At 44.1% G+C, this 20756-nt stretch overlaps 1 protein-coding gene across 1 annotated transcript in view; it reads left to right on the top strand.

Annotated features, from left to right (window-relative positions):
• The window catches only part of LOC146798239 (solute carrier family 22 member 6-B-like), a 1062737-nt gene that overhangs the window by 530206 nt on the left and 511775 nt on the right, over nucleotides 1–20756 (top strand). Inside the window, exon 5 of the mRNA XM_085625517.1 lies at nucleotides 16229–16352. Coding sequence (XP_085481643.1) covers nucleotides 16229–16352 — 124 coding nt within the window. The remainder of the gene's footprint in view (nucleotides 1–16228; nucleotides 16353–20756) is intronic.

A 20756-nucleotide genomic window follows, 5' to 3' on the forward strand; every position in this document is an offset into this window, starting at 1 on the left:
CTTGAGCTCTTAGCAAGGTCTTTTGTAGTGAAGACTTTAACTCCACACAAAGTGTAATATTGCATCATGCTTCGGATGGGCAATGTGTCATTGGTTCGCTATAGAAACAGCCTGGGGGAATGAGGTTGTATCTCCTAGTGGAGTTTGCCAAGTACTTTGGGAATTAGTGCCTACGACATCAGATATCAATGACGTTGGAATATATTCCGGGTCAGTCAAATGTGGTGGCAGACTGGAACTCTCATTTTCACTGCGACTTCAGCAATTGGTGACTTCATCCCCACATTTTCAGGACTGTCAACAATTTTTGGGTCCATTGCGAGATGGAACTGCTTGCCTCTCGCCTGAATGCTCAGCTTTCACATTTTACAGTTGGAGGCTGGACCAGCTTGCTGCGGGGTCAGAGGTTTTTCTTCAGGATTGGGCGGGGAAGTTGCTTCATGTGTTCTTTCCTTTCTCAGTGATCCAGAGGGTGTTGTCGCGGACGTGCCTGCAGAAGGCGGAATTGATCATGGTGACACCCTTTTGGAAGGCTCAGTCATGGTTCCCGGTGGCTTTGGCACAGTCTTGTGTACCACCGGCCTGGATCCTACCATTCCAGGACCTTCTGATGGAACCGGCGGGTTGTCCTCATCAGTTGGTGGTTCAGGATCGTATGTCCCTCATGGCGTGGAAGATTTCTGGAGACAATGGAAAGTGTCAGAGGACACTGTGTTCTTTTTTTACCTTAATCCTGGGCCCCCAATACTCATAAGCGATATGCTGCGTCATAGCGCAGATGGGTTCATTAGAGTAGTGAGTGGGAGGTTGATCCCAGGGGGGGTAAATATTCCAATAATTGCTAATTTTCTCTCTGAATTATCTTCCCATGGGTTTGACTATAGAATGGTTAATAATTTTCATTCCGCTATTTCTGCAGGTCACCCGTGGGTTGATGATAGACCTATAGGAGAACACCCTTTAATATGTAAACTCCTTAGAGGGGTTAGGCTGGTTTGTCCACCCCCATAAAAATATTTGTTTTTGTGGGATGTGAATGTGGTCCTTGAGTTTTTAAGGGCATGGTCAGCGAACAAAGACCTTACGAGGAAACAACTGTCGGCAAAGCTAACTTTGCTTTTGTGCCTCATTTCTTGCAGACGTGGATCTGATGTGAGAGCACTGGATATAACAAGTAGGCTATTTAATCCTACTGGTGTTTCTTTTAGGATAACTAAACGTACTAAACCAGATTCATGTTGTGTGTCTTAGCCCGCTTTTCCTGACAATCAGAAATTGTGTGTGGTACAATGCCTTCTGACATATGAAGATTGCACCTGCAAATTTCTTAGAGACCCTGGGAGGTAAATTGCTTATTTCCATGCAGAAACCTTTTCATCCGTTGACTTCAGCGATGTTGGCTTGTTGGGTTACATAGCTGTTGTCTGAAACCGGTATTGATGTGACTACTTTTGGGGCCCATTTGGTTCAAGGTGCTATGGCAGCTTAAGGTTTTTCCACTGGTTCTTGTTTAGAGAACATATTGGCAGCAGCTGATTGGTCGTCTGATTCCACATTTAAGATTTTTTATCATAAACCAATTGTAGATGTTGCGTCATTGCTGGTGGCACACCTTTAAACTAGCATAATCCAGAGCTTCCGGTCGTGCCATAGAACAGAAAAATGTCTAGCTAGCCCATCAGGAATTTTCAATTCTTTTAAGGACATGGAGGCAAGGATTTGCCCACTAGAGGTTATGCTTGACACTATGTATGATAAGTCATATCACTGATGGTACCGTAATGTTTATACCTTTGATATTATGGACTGGGACAGAGGGACATACTGAATGGGGGGATTTAGTGACTGTGCAGACTCCTATATGCGTACTGTTTGGTGCTCACTGTTATGTGCTACTGTTTGTTTTGTTTACCCATGCAGTCAGTCAGTCAGAATAACTTTATTTCGCCATCACAATGAAGGCATAAAAAGTATACTACAAATAAAACAATTATCAGTATTGTATTTAAGCTTAAAATACAAAGATTACAACCGTGGAATTTCAGCAAAAGATACATGTTAAAATATAATAATCCTATTAAAAGTTTAAAAAAGATAAAATTCATATACACACACAGTTATTGGAACAGTTCAATAAACCAGTTCCTAAGTTAGGTATAAAGTTCATCGAAAGATGCTACTGAAAAACATGTAAAAGGGTCGGATAATAACTGCAAAAAATAGAGAGCCACACAACACTGTTTAAAATTAATTTTACGCAGAAGGGGAACAATAAACCTTTTCATCTCATCACAATAATGTTTACAGAAAAACAGGAAGTGCAGATCATTCTGAATAGATCGATCATCACATGCACAAAATGGGATATCGGAGACTGCATAAGTATTACGGGGAACACCCAACATCAAAGGGATGTAGTTTAATCGAAATCTCACCAGTATGTATCTGTGTTGTAAATTAGTGACGAACGATAAATATGTTAGGTTCATATCCATTTGCACAATGCTCGGGCCGTCAAGAATGCTCTAACTGTCGATAGTTTACTATTTAAGAAATCCCGTCTTGTCTGCAGTCTAGACAATAAATGAATTTTTAAATCTTTTTTAGGAATAGTTCGGCAGGATATAGGGTCCACAAAGAGATGGTGTAGCCCAGATGCTTTAAGAGTAGATTCAACATAGCGCAACCTACTGACATTACCCGCACCATCTAGTTTCAAGACGTCATTTATGATATCTCTTGTGAGCGAAAGAGTCTCCTACCGCCATACCAAATGCCACATTAAAATTGGCGACACACAAATTTTATCAGTTATGTAGGGGACTCTTAGCTCCATATGACAGTAAAAATTAGAGCATGACTTTGGTAATGAGACTAACTTTTTTTTAAAATTGTCTTCTGTACATTGCAGTTGCGAGCAGTCTCTGGTGACCCAGACAGCCGCTCCATAAATAGCAGCAGATACCGTTTTTGCCTCATAAACTGTCTTTATTGCTTCAATAGGTTTTGAGCCAGTTTTTTATACATTTAAATAGTGCTCCAATGTTATTTTCCATCTGCAGCCCCCTATTTGCAACAATACTTAGGCAGTTATTTTGACGATCAAACATAATCCCTTAATAGTTAAAAGAATCCACAACTGCCAACTTGCCCCTTCAACATTGGTACCTGCTACTAGGACAAAGGTCTTTGAATAGTTGATTTTCATATACAGCTTGTTCATGAATTGCATGTATTCCAACACTAGGCGAAGCAGCGCATTGCTGGTACGTGCTAAAATCACTGCGTCGTCCGCATATAGTAGTATTGGTACTTGTAGTGAATTAATATAAGGAACATCTGGAGTAGATCCTAGGAGAGCGGATTCAACATCATTAGTATATAGTGCAAATAAGAAGGGCGCCAGAACGCAACTCTGTCTCACGCCTCTAGCAATTTTAAAGTGCGTAGTGCATTCACCTCCCTTTCCATAATGAACACAGGCTGAGGCACCTGAATACAGATCACGGATAATGTTAATAATGTGTAAGTCAATCTCCATTGCCTATATGATCTGCCACAGCCTAGGCTGTGCCACCGAGTCAAAGGCTGCTGACATCCATGAAGGTAAGATACAGATTACCATTTTTGGCTGCACTGTATTTTGCTATTATTAAGCTTAGGTTCAGGCACTGATCCACAGTGCCTTTCCCTTTTCTGAAGCCAAACTGACATGGGATTATAATATTCTTTTCCAGGGCCCAATCCTCAAGCCTATTTAAAATCAGGCGGCCCATTAGTTTTGCAGTGGAATCTATCAAAGATATAGGTTTATAATTTGTCGGAATTGACCTATCCCCCTTTTTGTAAATAGGGACAATTACTGTCATTTTCCATGGTGGAGGGGGGCACCTGTTTGGGCAATTTTATTAAAAACTTTTGTTAAATTTGGGGCCCAGAGATCTTGATTATCCAAGAATAGATCAACTGGGACACCATCCGGTCCCGGTGCCTTTGCACGTTTACACTGATTTAAGGCATACTTAGTTTCTTCTAGTGTAAAACTAAACATATTTCCTATCCCTGTTAAGGTTACAGAGGTAGGATGAGAAATTACCTTCTCATTAGAATCCAAACACACCTTCAAAATGTGTAACCCATTCCTCCTGCTCAACATGGGTATATATAGAAATAGACTGTTCGTCTCTTAAAAAGGGTGCATTAATAACAGACCAAAATGCTTGCGAACCTTTTAATAAAGCAGAGTTTTGCAAATTTTTCCACCACTCTTCCTTTAGGACTTTCAACCTCAATAACCTAGTTTTTTTATAAGCCTGTCGCAATGACTTAACCAAAAGTAGGTTACGGGGTTTGTACTTCAAAGCCATATGAAGATTTCTTAGGGGCATATTAACAAGCCAGGCGATAAAATTATCGCCGCTTTAGCGGCAGAAAACTGCAGCTAAAACGGCGATAATGTGCTTGATAATATGCTCTATGGAATTACAATTGAAGCCCATGTTAAATGTGAAGGACATCTAACATGGGCTTCAATCGGAATTTCATAGAGCATATTATCAAGCCAATTATCGCCGTTAAGCCGCTAAAGCGGCGATAATTTTACCGCCTGGCTTGTTAATATGCCCCTATGTGATTCATCGCATCCGTTCTCCCTTGCAATAACTGGGTTTACATAAAGTTTGAAAGTAGATTCTTTTTTCATCAAAGAGGGAATGAGGAAAGTTATTGCAGCATGGTCGCTAAAAGCATACAAATTAATCTTGAAATGAGAAAATAGCCCTCTTGTCGGATCAGAAACCAAGACATAATCGAGGGTAGAGGAGAAAGAACGATTTAAAAAGGTATATCCTAACTGACCAGTTATATTTTCAAATACACACATGCAATAAAACTCAATAAAATTGTGAATCAAAAATAATGTCAGATGTGTTTGTCTGTCCCAGTACTTACACAAATAACAATATAAGTACCACTATATTGTTTTATTTCTTTTATAGAGCTACACATCCCAATGCAGGGCGTCAGAGCGCTTTACAACACATGTACACACTATACATTGACAATAAATCATATGAGTGAGTAAATCAATGTACAGGATGTGCAACATAAGACAGTGAGGGTTACAAGGTTTGGGCGTCACATGTCCTTCATAGCTCAATTTATGAACTGCAAGTAACAAAAGAAACTCTGTGTTGGAAGAAGTAACCCACTTACCTATTAACATTAAATAAAACTTTCACTTGACATGATGTTCTCAGCAGGAGACACATTAACCCTCAATCCTGCTTTGACTCAAAACTGGGACTAGACAAAACACAGACCTCTCCAGAAAAAGTGTTAACCCCGTAAGATATTCTAAAAAGTGGAATTTGCGACCAACTGAGCAGCACAGATGTACCACCACATTTCTCCTTGTTGCCAATTTATTAGTGACAGAGTTTTAAAAAAAATAAGGGGCTTATTTACAAGACCCATGCGCCGTTGGAATGTCACTTTTTTTGATAGTCCAGTGGCGTAGAGTGCAAAGCCATATCTCCAAGGTCACGAAAAGCCAGCCTGCGTGACTTTTCATGGCCTCGTAGATACGGTGTAAGGCAACGCAGTGCAAGTTTCTGCGTTGCCTCACCCTGCGTCGGGGAGCGTGCCATGGGTGTTGTGGTCGGTGTTCCCACTCAACGCCCATGGATTTTGATATTGCCAGATTTGCAACATAGTGTAAATCAGGGAATGTGTAAAAACTGTGCGCTTCCCAAGGGATGGCGTAACAAAGAGAAATAATTTTATCTCGCCCCATTTTTTCCTCTTTCTATGTGTGCTGCATTCTGCAGCACACATAGAAAAAGGAAAATGCCTCCATTGAGTGTTTTTGTGCAGTAAGGTGTCCCTTTCTGCACAAACACAATCATTACTACAACGCGGACACCCTTGCACCATGGTGCAAGGGTGCCTGCGCTTGTGCACCAGCACAGTGAAAGTGGACAGGATTGAGTTTTATCTCATAGATAAGGCACATTCCTGCCCTTTTCTTTTGATGCAGGGCAGTGCAGCAAGAACCATGTGTCCCTGTCCTGAGCCAAAATGAGGGCCTCAATTTTTAGGTTGAAGACCAGACTTTGCATCAGGGTTGCATCACTTTTTTGCCCCCATCTGACACAAAATCTAATTTGTTAAATTTCATAATGCGCTTAAATGTACTCATGATAGACAGGCTAAACATATATGTGAATTTTAAAGATCTGATATTGTTTCTTGTGATGTCACTTCCTGTGAGGTGGTGGGTTGTGATGCCACTTCCTGTGATGCCACTTCCTGTACTGCCACGTGTGACGTCATGCACCGTGATGTCACACGCTGTGATGTCACACACCATGATATCACTTGCATACTAACTTAGTTAGCTCCCCCACCTCCTTTTTTATGACTTGTGCCCTGTTGCGAACCAAATCAACCTCTCCACCAACACAGATATGCCTATTTAAGGAGCCAAGTGCTCCAAGCTGTGATGCGGGCCTCCACCTGCACCCTGCCTGGCTTATTGTAACTCAGCTCTGAGCGAGTTCCTGCTATCACACCCCTCAAGTTAAACTGACCTCCAATTCTTTCACATTTATACTCTTTGTATGAGCGCTGTAAAAAGGTAAGCCAAAAAACAATTTACAATAAATTGAAAAAGTTCTTACACCTCAGAAGGTCACGAACATTGTTTACATGACACTCAGCTGTACACAGTCAAACCAGGGTCTCTCTACCGATAGCTAAGAGAACCCAGTGTTCAACGATGGTAAAACATGGGGATCACTTTTCCCACTCCACAAACACGTAAAGCAAAATCGTTCTCTCTGCATGATTCAACAGGGGCGGCTGATGTTGGTGGGCAAAAGGGGTTTTGCCCTGCCAATCTGAGAGGAGAGGCAAGAAAAGAATTTCAGAAGCCAAGCAACTGAAAAGAAATTACTACTTGCTGGCTGCTCTATTTCTTTTAATGCTGCCGCTGTAATAAACTGCAGATGTCCTGCTGCGCATGTGCCTGCCAGGGCGAGGTCATCTTTCGACCTGCAGGCACAAGTTACAGTAGTGACATCATGGTAGGGGTGTGCCGAGTTAGAATGCGGAGGAAAAATCTACTTTTCGGGCGCTTTACAAATTGGCCCTGGGAGGAGTTTGCAGAACTCCATTCGTTTCAATGGCAGAGGGAGGGGCAGGGTGAGAGGCAGAACAAGGTAGTGGGTGGCAACAATTAACAGTCATAACGAGAGGGGCCGGGCTGTAGGAGGGGTGCAGCTGTCTGCACTCTCCCTTCCTTTCCTCGTTTGGTGTGCTTTCACTTTTGAAAGCGTTGTGCAGCTGAAGAGGAGTCACGTTTTATTGGGATTGTTACAGCGTAGGCCCAAAAGAATACAGGTTGGTAGGTGCCTATTTTCCCTTTAAGCTGTAATCAATTTACATATATTTTTATAGATTTTTTAATTTATGTGCAGTTAAGCAGCCATGTGTTGTTCGCGCAGGCAGGGGCGGCTGGTGTTAGTGGGCAAAAGGGGCATTGCCCTGCCAATCTGGGAGGAGAGGCAAGAAAAGAATTTCAGAAGCCAAGCAACTGAAACGAAATTACTACTTGCTGGCTGCTCTATTTCTTTTAATGCTGCAGCTGTAATAAACTGCAGATGCCCTGCTGCGCATGTGCCTGCCAGGGCGAGGTCATCTTTCGACCTGCAGGCACAAGCTACAGTAGCGACATCATGGTAGGGGTGTGCCGAGTTAGAATGTGGAGGAAAAATCTGCTTTTCGGGTGCTTTACAAAATGGCCCTGGGAGGAGTTTGCAGAACTCCATTCGTTTCAATGGCAGAGGGAGGGGCAGGGTGAGAGGCAGAACAAGGTAGTGGGTGGCAACAATTAACAGTCATAACGAGAGGGGCCGGGCTGTAGGAGGGGTGCAGCTGTCTGCACTCTTCCTTCCTTTCCTCGTTTGGTGTGCTTTCACTTTTGAAAGCGTTGTGCAGCTAAAGTGGAGTCACGTTTTATTGGGATTGTTACAGCGTAGGCCCAAAAGAATACAGGTTGGTAGGTGCCTATTTTCCCTTTAAGATGTAATCAATTTACATCACTTTTTATGGATTTTTTAATTTATGTGCAGTTAAGCAGCCATGTGTTGTTCACGCAGGAGAGTTTGTAGTTAGCAAACTCGACCTAAAGGTATTGGCGCGCATGGCATAAGCACCCGGCCGGGCTACATTAATCAAGGTCACTCAGATGTTTTTAAGGCACCAGCAGTATAAGTGATTTGCCCAGAATCACAGGATATACTCGAGCCGGGCGCCGAGACTGGAACAGAACTTAGCGTTAACCCCCGGTTCGTCTCGGCTCAAGGATCAATGTTTAAATATTTTCACTGTAAGGAGCTATCTGTATCCCTCTTTTGAGGCGATAAGGATTTTGCCGTGTACCAAGTCATATCTTCGTGCACTTCTCTGCTCATATACACTGGCAACTACGCTTGGTTGCATTGCTGCCGTGTTGGTGTTTTGCCACCATCCGTCTTCACATCATATTTATTATTTCCACTCTAGAGCATGCAGGGTTCCGATAGAGGTACTGTACACTCCAGCCCTTGCACATTACTTCTGCCCTTGGTAAAAATGCCTTGCGCCTTTCCTTGGATGTTTGTTTTAAGGCTGTAGATGACGTTTCATGCCAGAACTGAATTTTCACAGTTACCGCCTCTATGCTTTCACTTATAGAGAAAATTTGCTTGAACTAGCAACCTATTTCACGTTTCTGTCTGATAATGAATGGAAAGACTGTTGACATCGTAAATTGTGAGCTGGAATGTGTTCATCTGGTGACTGCTTCCTGCTGAAGAATGAAGAGCGAAAATAAACAAGCATTTGCAATGCAACAGGTCTCGCAGTTAGCCAAGTTTAAGCTAATGGCATTGTAAATGACAATGCCTTTTATTTATGTTTTTAAAACGAAAACAAAAATAAAAGGCATTGTTATTTGCAATGTCAATAGCTCAAACTCACATAAATGCAAGACCTATTGCATTGCAAATGCTTGTATTGCCTGGGCACCCTCCTCATCCCAAAGCCTCGTGGGCAGCCCCGTCAACTCTTAAAATTTGAATTCCACTGTTGGAGGTCCTTTGGCCAAAGTTGCCGAAATGCGCCCTGTTACAGTTATGTGTATGGGGGTGTAGGAAAAGCTGACCACATAAGAGGTAAACACGGACATGGGAGAACACGAAAACAGTGGAAACAAGGGACACATCGAAAAGGAGGCTGCAACAGAAGAAGCGAAATACCGTAAATAGGGGTAAGCATAAAAGGGGTGGGGTCACAAGGGGCAGAGTCTGACTGTCAGCGTATACACTAAAAAAAACTGCAGCATCTAAATGAATTTGCAACAGGGACCAACTATTTGCTCTGCCCCTGAGGGGTTGCAGCTCTGAACGTACAGTACACAGAAAGCAGTGCAGATGACTGTGTCCTGGTGCCTGCAAATTGCACCGGATCCAGCTCAATAATGACTGCCGGACAGGATCCCCCTAGATCACAAACCCCTCCCATAAACACTCGAAGAGAATAAGAAAGTGAGAGAGAATAAAGTATGAAGAGAAGGACGATGTCAGAGAGCGGGAAGAGAAGTGAGAAAGAAATTAAAGAAAAGTGGGGAATTTGGAAGGTAATGAATGAGAACGAAAGAACGCCTAAAAAGAGGCTAAGGGAAAGACTTCAAGAGAGAGGTTGCAAAGACGATAAATAGGCGAACATAAAGGCAAGATTGAAGACGGCGGGAAAGTGGAAGGGGCGTGGTAGAGAGGGGAGGAGACTGAATTGAGGGAAGACAGGGCAAGAAAAGGAGGTGGTCGAGAGAAAGGAGCAACAGAGGGAGAGCATTGGAGGGAATGAAAACAAGCGCGTGCACGCACCTCGTGCTGAAAGTTTAAAAAAAAAAAAAGGCATGCAGGTTGCAGCAGTAGGGACGTCAGAGAGGGAGAGAGAGGCGGAGGGGTGCACCTGCGAGTGGTGTGCGTGCGCGCTTGGAAGAGCAGTCTGCTCATTTTCAAGCACTGCACTCATGCTTGTGGCGCACCGCTGCGCGCTCCCGCAAGGTGGATGCCGCCACAAGCACGAGTGTGTGCTTGAAAATGACCAGAGCGACGGCTAAAAGTCCACCTAGGCAGCGCATGCGCGCTGCGTAGGCGAGACCTAAAAAAAGGGAAAGCTGATCTGAATTTTAGATGGTGACATTCACATATGAAGCAATTGGAGTTTCTTTTTGTGGGGTTTTAATTGTTAATTGACAATTATAATCCTAAAGAACTCAAATTTAATTGTTTCAAATGTAAATGTCACCATCTAATATTCAAGACCAGATTTTCATTTTTCAGGGCTGTGTTTCATTGTGCATGTTTACTTTCACTCAGTCTACACACTCCAGCAGGACTACTCCACATTTCTGACTCAACAACAATAATGAACTCAATTCCCTGGACACTGGCCATAACTAATTGTTAATCATTCTTTGCAGGGGGGCACCTGCTCTCGATGGCAGGTTTTGCGCTATGGTGATCTATTTATTTATAGTTGCCAAGTATTCAGATTGCTTATGTGCAACATATTCATAGTTTCATTTGCACAGTACTGAAGTCCAATCATACAAGTGGCTCACTACAGTAACTGTTTAACATATTTAAGGCAGTAAGATATGGGGCAGCTTTTGATGAGTTTAAATATTTCATCACTGCACTTTCACAATTGCTTAATAAACCTTTCTTTCTCAAATTAGCTTTAAAATGAACCATTTGCCACTGGTTTCTTGAAGGTTTTCTCCCCAAACATGAAATAACACTTGAACCCAACCTTTACGCCTCACAACTTTCAAATGTCACCCGCCGCCACTGTGATTCAAAGCATGCCCTGAATGACACAAAACTGTCCTTTTATATGAAATAACATATCAGCCTTGAATTTCTAGTCTGCAAGTCTCTGACTCCTGCTCCAATGATTATCAGTTGATAAGGTTGCTGCTAAAAAGGGTTTGTTTGGGCATTAATAAAGTTTTGTTAGTACAGACAACATCAACTTCAGCATTATGTTTCAAATCCTGACTATGTTTCTCTGTATTTCTGCAGACCAAGCAGTTTTACCTTTTAATTCCTACCAGTTTGGATGATATGTGACTCCTACACCTTGTAACCCTCATTGTCTTATGTAACATATCCTGTATATTAACTTACACACTTGTGGTGTGATCCATTGTCTCATCATAATATCTGTGAGGGTTTAAAGCGTTCTGACTCCTTACATAGAGATGAATAGCACTATACAAGAAATTAAATAAAAAATAATGTAGTAAGTGTTATATAAATGGTTATTAGAGTAATAACTCCTGCAAACAGGAGAATCTGACATTCTTACAGTGCATGGCTATCTCTGACACACAGGAGTTCAACTAAGTCAAAATTTGCCTTTAAATCATAGTCAGTCTCTTAAGCACTTGTGAAGTGACAACAAGTTCTCCATGGAATTTACATCAAGGTGTTAGGCTTCAGAGAGATCCTAGCAAGTATAGGACTCGAACAAAAAAGGGTTGACGGCCCTTTATGTAAGGTCTTTGTGTTGAGGGGCAACTCGAAGCAAAAATAAGAAACCCGCCCTCACACCTTGAAGGTTTCTTCTCCAAATGCAAAACAGACAAAGGGCAGGTGTTGCAAAATGTGTCTTGGTGCCAAATTACACTGGGACAAATTCAGCATAGATATTTCACTGGGGCTGGCCTGCTCCTGGACCTGGCTCAATAACAACTGTATTAGATAATTATGCTGTTTTTTAGAACTGTACATAGTGGATGGACTAAAAGGTCTCTCTCTCTATTTTTTAATATTGAATTGTATAAAATTATTAGCACACAACTTTCAGACTAGACTTTGTATCCATTAGAGACCAGCTAGCATAAACAGAACCTACTTGCGGACTTTATTATTGATTGTGATTTATATACATTTTGTTTAGGATAACGAAAGCACAGTTACATGGCATCCTGATGAAGGCTTCACAGCCGAAACGCGCGTAGGATGTATCATCGATCAAGCCATGACTATTTGATACTGTAACCTGTTGTTTTACACAAATCGTCTGTAAATACACACTTGAGTTCATATACTATGTTTGAATTTTGACTTATCTCAGAAAGAATAAGAAACAAATGTTCTATTTTTTGCCTTAAGTCTGAAAGTATCAAAACACATGAATATGATACGCAATTCCTTTACAATGTATATATAAAGTGACATAAATAAAGTATATCCAAAAATATTTTGTATCTACTAGTGATATATTTACTCACTCTGTCCGTTTTGTAGGTCTCTGTAATTTTAAACATTGTTCCTAAATTGTATTGCAAACGGAGCCAGCTGTGTGCCCCTCATTTCTCACAGCGGATGGAGGCAATACCACTGGTGTTCTGTGTCTCAGGTGGTTTGTTCATTCATTGTTGTCAGTAATTAAGCTGATGGGCCCTGCTCCTCTGTACTGCCCCTGTGCTCTCATCCTGTGTCTGAATCTTTAAAGATGTAGACAAATCAGGAAAGTCTTCAAGTCTCGCCTTATGGACACTCTTTGGTCCATAGGATTAGAATTCTATGTACTCATCGGGGCATATTCTCAAGGACACATCACCGATTTAGCGGCACTTTTCCACCCCCAAAGATTTATTGTCCTATTCACAAGCCTGCGCTAACAGCCGACATCACCAGTTTACCTGCAATAGCTGCCGCTAAACACATCCCCAAGGCTGACAGCGACAACTAGCGCTAATCATATGCAGAGTAGGCGTTCCCGTCCAAGAACTTACAATAACACCACTTTGCGATATTCTCAACGACCAGCCAGATCAGCGATGCGGACCAAAAACAGGGGATAAGGCACGTTAGCAGCAGGGACTTAAGATCTGCTTTTTTCTGGTCTTAAGTAGGACGAAAACATGTAGTATAAAGGGAGCCCAGAGCCACATCTGAAGGCCAACAGATGCCATGAAGCTACTAATCATGCAGCTCGGAGACCCAAGAGGGCCACAACACCCACCGCCACCACCCCCAGGACCACTCCCACCCCCAGGACCAAACCCCCCCCGGACTACCACCGAGGCAGCGCAGATCAAGACAGCGGACCTTCCGAAACCGCACCAGCCTCAGAAACTTATTGCCAGAGTATGCCATTGACCACTACAGGCTCAAAACAACCATCCTCCGCATCCTGACCCAAGCTGCCCACAGGCTGACAGTTTCAACACAGCAGACAACCAACATCCCTCCACAGACAAAGCTGCTGGCTGTGGTGCACTTGTTGGCTCCTGGTACCTTCCAACCAACAACTGCCAGAGTTGGAGCAGTGTCACTTGCATTGTCAGTGTGGCTCATGGACCCGCAGCTTTGCTGGGTTCAGCACATATGCATGGGTTTGTTGTGAGATTAGTGATGTGTGGGGAGGGCCCCCTCTGGGCACATTGTCGACGGGGGCCTACTTACTGTTTCTACGTGTGCTGCAGTATGCCAAGGAGATCAGGGACATGATCCAGAGTAATTGTGGGTGTGCACTGTGCTATACTTAATTGTGCATGTGTGCCATTGTGCCTATCTCCCCCCGTCCCCCAGTCCCTGGTCGTTACTCACCCTGTTGCTGTTGGGTCAGGTCATGTGGAGCAGTGTCCGGTCCCCCAACTCCTGCCACCGTCTCCCAACTGATGACTGTGGACACCATTTCCTCCATCTCATCCAGCTCCTGCTGTTGCACTGGACTCCCACCTCCAGGCTGCATTTCTGCTTTCCGGTTGTTAGCGAGTTTCAGCTTGGTTTTGCGCTTCACATCATTCCAGTGCTTCTTGGCACTTCACTCCGACTGCATTCACCTTGGCCAAGATGGACTGCCATATTGCATTTTTAGTTGCCAATGACACAGTGGAGGTGATGAACAGTTGTTGGTGGTGTTCTATCACCTCCATAATTAGGATCTTTTTTCCTGCGGACTGAATCGCGGGTTCCTCTTCTTCTTCTCCTTGCCCTTCTCCTTCCCCGAGGTCCCTGTCTGGTCCTCCGGGGGGTTTGTGGGGTTCTGGTTGGCCTCTGTAGTTGCTCCAGCTTCCGCCATGGTGCTTCTCAGTAGTTTTTTTTTGTTTGTTTTTTTGGCCGCTCTTATGTTGAATTTTCCCGCCTGACGTGGGAATAGCAAGCCTGGCGCTGATTATCGCTGATATTTTTATCGCTGTTGGGCCCATCGCAACTTTTTTCACGTTCAGGTTTCCTTTTTTATCGGCGTCCTGATGATTTTAACGCTGACATTTGATGCGTTATCGGGGAACTATCGCCTGTTGCCAGCATGTTGAGAATATGCTGTTAACACAGCGTTAGTTTCCCGCGATAGACGGCGTTATGTAAGATTGCGTTAGCCTAGGTTGGCGATGATTATCGCACGTTCTTGAGAATATCCCCCATAGACTGTTGCAACCCCCCTTTAGACACATTTATATTAACAAAATGGTGTGATAATCTTTTATAATCTAAAAAATCTCTTTACAAGGATCAACTGCATTGTTTGACTCATAATAACGTGCCACCCAAAATTAAATATCACGCATACTCTGAAAACTTGGAATTTCACTCACAATTAAAGTGGACATTTAGCAGTTATGGAATTCTGTGGCACCCACTGCTTCCTCCAGCTTTTCAACAAAAACAAGCTAACTGCAAATGACTGATTAGCCATGGGGTTTACCCTGGGAGTTTGCACTCACTCCACTCAGTCTGCAATATGTGCAGTATATATATCCAATATATTCAGTGGAACTAAATTAAGCATGGTATTTGGGGATTCTAAATTGCCCTATGTTCCGATATATTGCATACATACATTGCATCAGACCAGATTCAGGTAGGAGCCATCTGATTTTTAAAGCCAAAAATAGCTTTATTTTAGCTGTCTCCTGCCTAAAATTGCCCACTTTCCAATGTTAGTCAATGGCGAAAATAAATTCGCCCGATTTTTTTCCACTCTCTCTCTCTTTCTGCTCCTCACAGGAGGCACACAGCCTCCCTCCCCTCCCCTAAGCCAATCACAATGCTGCAATGGCAGTGTTGTGATTGGTTGGGATGCCAACCACACATGCTTCTGTGGGGAGGCCGTTTTCTCCATGTAGACTGCATGCAGCCTACATGGAGAAAAGGGAGAGTGCGCATGACTGGTTTAGTCGGCCTAGCCAGCGCCCTCAGTGTGGGCAAGCCACTCCTCCCCTGCTCTAGAGCAGGATCGCCCCCAACCAAACCCTTCTGTTTTCTTGCAATGTGAGAAGCAGAAACATAAAATGGTATTTATAATACCATTTTATGTTTCTGCTTCTCGCACTGCGAGAAAGCAGTGGGGCGATGCTCCTCCACCCACATGGAGGAGCCGCCCCTGAATCTAACTGGTGAAAAGATTCCACACTGGGCAGGAATTGTAATGCTCCCTACTGCCAAGCAACATCCTCTACCTTTACCCTCCTCACCCCCTTTCTAGTGCTTAATTTGAGCTGGTAGTTGCAGGTGTGGCTCATTTTGGGGGCCAAGATTTATTTTTCTTCCTCAGACTTTGAGCCTGACCAAGAAAGAGAAAAGCAGAAAAGGGGGATGGGAGGAGGAATAGAAAGGCAAAGAAGAACAGTGACAAAGGGAAAAAAACAAGGTTGAAAAATAATCTTCACAAATGTGATAAAGGGGAGTATACGGTGGTGGATGCAACAGTAGACAGCCTTGTTCTTTGAAACGCTAGATTTCAATGTCTCTGGGTGCGAACTTGTGAGTAAAACTTCGAGCTCCTATTATACCGGTACTCTCTGCTCTGCTGCTTTCTCCTCCCCCTATGCAGGTCCCCTCACACACATTTACCACCTGCAAGAGGAGATAGTAAATACGTCCAGTATCTGTCAGGACTTATAATTCATGTCTGCGCTTCTCTTGTATAATAGATATTTGTGAAACCCTCAGAACTGCGAATGAAGGAAAAATGCATTGACGCACCGGTAAACATGTACATAATTAAAACAAACTAATTGGTGTTACGTAAATTGTGGTGAATACCTATCTTCTGACTTACATGTCTGAAACTGAACGAGAGTGCAATGTGAATTTACAAAACTAATGGGGACATTTTTTTGAGCTTTTCCAGTTGTAACGAGACTTTTTCTATTCCTCTGCAGGTGGCTTCCAGAGTCTGGGCGCTGGCTGATTGTGAACAATAAAACTGAAATCGCCCTGAAACACCTGAACAGAGTGTGTAATTTCAACAAGAAAAAGGAAGAAAGGCAAATGGTGTCTCTAGAGGTGCGTACATTTCATGCAAACTTTTGAAGAAGTGGGACGTCTGAGGAGGGACAGCCGGGGTTTCTGTCAGAAACATTGACCCCAACTTAAGCATCCTTTCAACTCCAGATATATGAAATATAGAAAACGGGTAGGACATACTACCAGAGCTTGCTACAGGAGCAGGGAAGGGAGAGGGATGGAGGGTACGATAAATAGAGTCTATGGATTTAAATCAATTGTTACTCAGTGTGATCAACTGTAAGGATTTTCCCTATGGGGTGAGCGTGTAAAGGATTGGTTGCCTTGGCTCTGTCACCAACGCGCGTCTGGATGAGGAGAGCAAGCTTTACCAGTGTGTCTGGCTCTGTAAAGTGTATTATTGCGAAACATGCAATAAAGAGCAAAGAGTGATGGCACAAATCTGGCATTGCTGCCAATATCTCTGAGGGATTGTACACATTTGGGCATGCATTAAAGAGTTATTTATGGCTGTTAGTGCAAATATGAACAGGAACTCAGTATTACTGAGTGATGATCCAACACTGTGTGTGTACTAATGACAAATGGTACAAATATAAACATGCAGATGGGATTAATGTGTGATGGTGTAAATCCGAGCATGTATAACGGTGGTGCTGTAACCATTCTTGGCATGATGTTTTGCACTCCTGTGTAATGCTCTCACTGACATGATGGTGGTAGTTCTTGACATGATTTGGCACTCTTGCCACAATGGGAAAGGAAGAGGTGTGGCGCTGTGGCCAGGGCGACTAACTCTGGAATCTGGGGATCACGGTTCGATCCCTGGCGCCGGAGGCAGCTTAGCCCAGCACCATGTGACTCTGGGCAATTGCTTGCTTAATCTTCCAGACGGCCCCCAGCGCCTAGCGACCCTTATGGGTGATTGTTCGTGCTTTACATATGTGGATTATTATTAATAGTAGCCACCCTTGAATTCAGTGGCATAACGTAGTGTAGTGATTTCTGTGGCATGCTATTGCTAATTCTAGGAATATTTATAACCCTTGAGTGAGAAATTGGGTTACTGGTTGACTAGATGTGAGCCGTGGTCAAGCAGCAAGCACAATCCTAGTCAGGGTAAGGCACAATCAAACCCCATATCAACCTGTGCTCAATCCCCTGGTAGCTTGGCACAGAGCACTCATGCTTAACTTAGAGCAGTGTATAAAGTATTTGTGCAACACTTCAAACAGTAAAACTGCAGAAACACCAGAGAAAAATATCCCAACCCAGGTTAGAACAATCAAGCTTAATTTAATACATATAAAACAAACATTGAAAATGCAATAGGTCTCGCCTCTTATTAAGTTGAAGCCATTTGCTTTGCTAATGGTATTGTATAGCAAAGCAAATGGCTTTAACTTAATTAATGGCGAGACGGATTGCATTTTTAATGCAACAGTCAATTATGAATTTAATATACAATAAAAATGACTCTCACCTCCCGCCCAAGCAATTTCTATAGCTTCAGGGGCCTGGTATAGTCAAAATTGTCACACTGATAGGAGGGTGGTGGTTAGTAGTTGTGTTGTTGCTATCACTGGCTGCATGGCAGGAGCAATGTGTGATGCAAGCTGCATTGGCCTCCTGACCTCAGAGCCCTGGCACTTATTTGTTTACAAATTAAGCACTGGATGCAAGCTAATAATACATATGTCACATCGGGAATTTTTACAGTCTGTTGGCAAAAAGTCGTTGCAGAATTGGCGACCCATTTTGCGACACGTCTCTTAGTACATCTGGCCTGAAAGGTGGTGAAATAGACAGAAAATAAAACATAAAATACACGTAATTTTCATGAAAATTAAGCCAAGTTAGGTGTATTTAGAGAGAATTCTTTGAGCAGTGCCTTACACGGGAAATGAAAGGAAGGACATACCTCAAGGTGAAAGGTTATGTGAGATACAGGCAGGAGCTGGCTCAAGGAGAAAATGTGTCTCGCCAGAGGTTGTAGTATTCTGATAGGACAATTTCAGCTCAAACCAGTGTCCTCCGGGAGAAAATGACATGTAATTTTCCACCAATGAAGTGACAAAAATTAGCAAAATGTTTGTAATAGAAATCTACCAAAATTTTGTTCACGTAATTAAATGTGTTGCCCAGGCTATGTCCTGACCACCGGAAGCACCTCCCGAGATTGTGTCCTGAACAGCATCACTGAGCATTATTTATATCACATACAGGAATATAAGGTCAAGCAGCGCATTTTCAGTTTTTTAACACAAACCAAAAGGTCGCAATGAACTTCTAAGAGAATTGCTTAGAAAACAAGCATTGGCATAGCCAATAGGTCTCGCCTTTGGGACCTTATAAGTGTTTAGCCAAAGCTATTGGATTTGCCAATGACTTTAAGCTATGTTATAGAGCAGTGTGGCATGTTGAAAAGTTACAATAAAAAAAGTGTTATAAGCATTTTTGTTACCTTATATATAACCAAGAGGACATTATATACAACTGAACGACCCTATTAAAAATCCAATTAGCATAAAAAATGTCTTCTAGTTTTTTTGTCCTTGCAATGTTGGCAAATTCTTCGTGCGTGTTCTAATGCTCGTTTGTTATAGGTTTTTTTGTTGGGGAGGGTGGAATAATCAACGGAAGGGTGGAGGTTGGAAATATTACCTGAACACGAGCAGCGGACAGACACTAGGTGAGACTCAACTGATGCCAGATCCCAAAGACAGACTGAGGTGGTGCTGAGATGGAGGTGTGCTGGTACGGAGGGAATGCTCTGGTGATGCTGAATGATGCTGAGGTAGTACTAAGTCATGCTGAAGTGGTGCTGAGCCATGCTGAGGTGGTGGTGCTGCACTGGTGCTGTGCTGATTCTGTGCTGATGCTTTAGTGGTGCTGTGTTTGTGCTGAATTACTGCTGAGTGGGGGCTGCGCTGGTGCTGAGGTGGGGCTGCGCTGGTGGTGGTGCACTGGTGCTAAGGTGGTGCTGCACTGGTGCTGAGGTGGTGCTGCACTGGTGCTGCACTTGTGCTGATGTGGTGCTGCATTGGTGGTGCACTGGTGGTGCACTGATGATGAGGAGGTGGTGCTGTGCTGATGCTTAGATGGTGCTGAGCTGATGTGGTGCTGTGGTGATGCTCGGGTAGTGCTGTGCTGATGCGGAGGTGGTGCGGAGTAACACTGAGGTGGTGCTGATGTGGTGTGGTGCTTGTGAGGAGGTGGTGCCGAGTGATGCTTTGGTGTTGCTGTGCTGGGGTGGTGCTGAGTGATGCTGTGTTGGTGCTGAGGTGATACTGCACTAATGCTGAAGTGGTGCTGTGTTGGTGCTGAGTTGCTTCTGACGTGGTGCTGTGGTCGGGCTGCGCTGGTGGTGGTGCACTGATGAGGTGGTGCTGTGGTGGTACTTGGGGGATGGTTTGCTGATGTTGAGGTGGTGCTGTGCTGATGCTGTGGTGGTACTAATTTCTGCTGTGGTTGCGCTGAGTCATGCTGAGGTGGTGCTCATTTGGAGCAGAGCTGGTGCCCAGGTGATGCTGAGGTGGTGCTGCATTGGTGCAGAGTTGCTGCTGAGGTGGGGCTGCGCTGAGTTGGTGCTGCACTGGTGGTGGTGGTGTTGCATTGATGAGGTGGTGCTGTGCTGATGCTAAGGCGGTGTTCTGGTGGTGCTGAGTGATGCTGAGGTGGTGCTGCTACACTGGTGCTCAGGTGGTGCCGAGTGATGCGGAGTTGATGCTGTGCTAATGCTGTGGTGGTGCTGAATTGCAACTGAGATGGGGCTTCGCTGGTGCTGAGGTGGGGCTGCACTACTGCTGAAGTGGTGCTGTGTTGGTGCTGAGTTTCTTCTGACGTGGTGCTGTGGTGGGGCTGCACTGGTGGTGGTGTACCGATGCGGGGGTGGCGCTACACTGGTGCTGAGTTGGTACTGCGCTGGTGGTGGTGCACTGATGAGGCGGTGCCGTGGTGGTACTTGGGGGATGTTTTTTTTGCTGATGCTGAGGTGGTGGTGTGCTGATGCCGTGGTGGTAATGAGTTATGCTGTGGTTGCGCTGAGTCATGATGAGGTGGTGCTGGTGCTCAGGTGGAGCAGAGCTGGTGCCCTGGTGATGCTGAGTGATGGTGAGGTGGTGCTGCATTGGTGCAGAGTTGCTGCTGAGGTGGGGCTGCACTATTGGTCCAAGTGCTGATGCTGAGGTGGTTCTGTGCCGATGCCGGGTTGGTGCTGCACTGGTGGTGGTGCACTGATGAGGTGGTACTGTTCTGATGCTAAGGCGGCGTTCTGGTGGTGCTGAGTGATGCTGAGGTGGTAGTGCTACACTGGTGCTCATGTGGTGCTGAGAGATGCGAAGTTGGTGCTGTATTGATGCTGTGGTGGTGCTGCATTGGTGCTGAATTGCAACTGAGGTGGGGCTTCGCTGGTGCTGAGGTGGGGCTGCAGTGGTGCTGTGC

This window comes from Triturus cristatus, chromosome 9, assembly GCF_964204655.1.
Source record: "Triturus cristatus chromosome 9, aTriCri1.1, whole genome shotgun sequence".
Classification (NCBI taxonomy): Eukaryota; Metazoa; Chordata; class Amphibia; order Caudata; family Salamandridae; genus Triturus; species Triturus cristatus.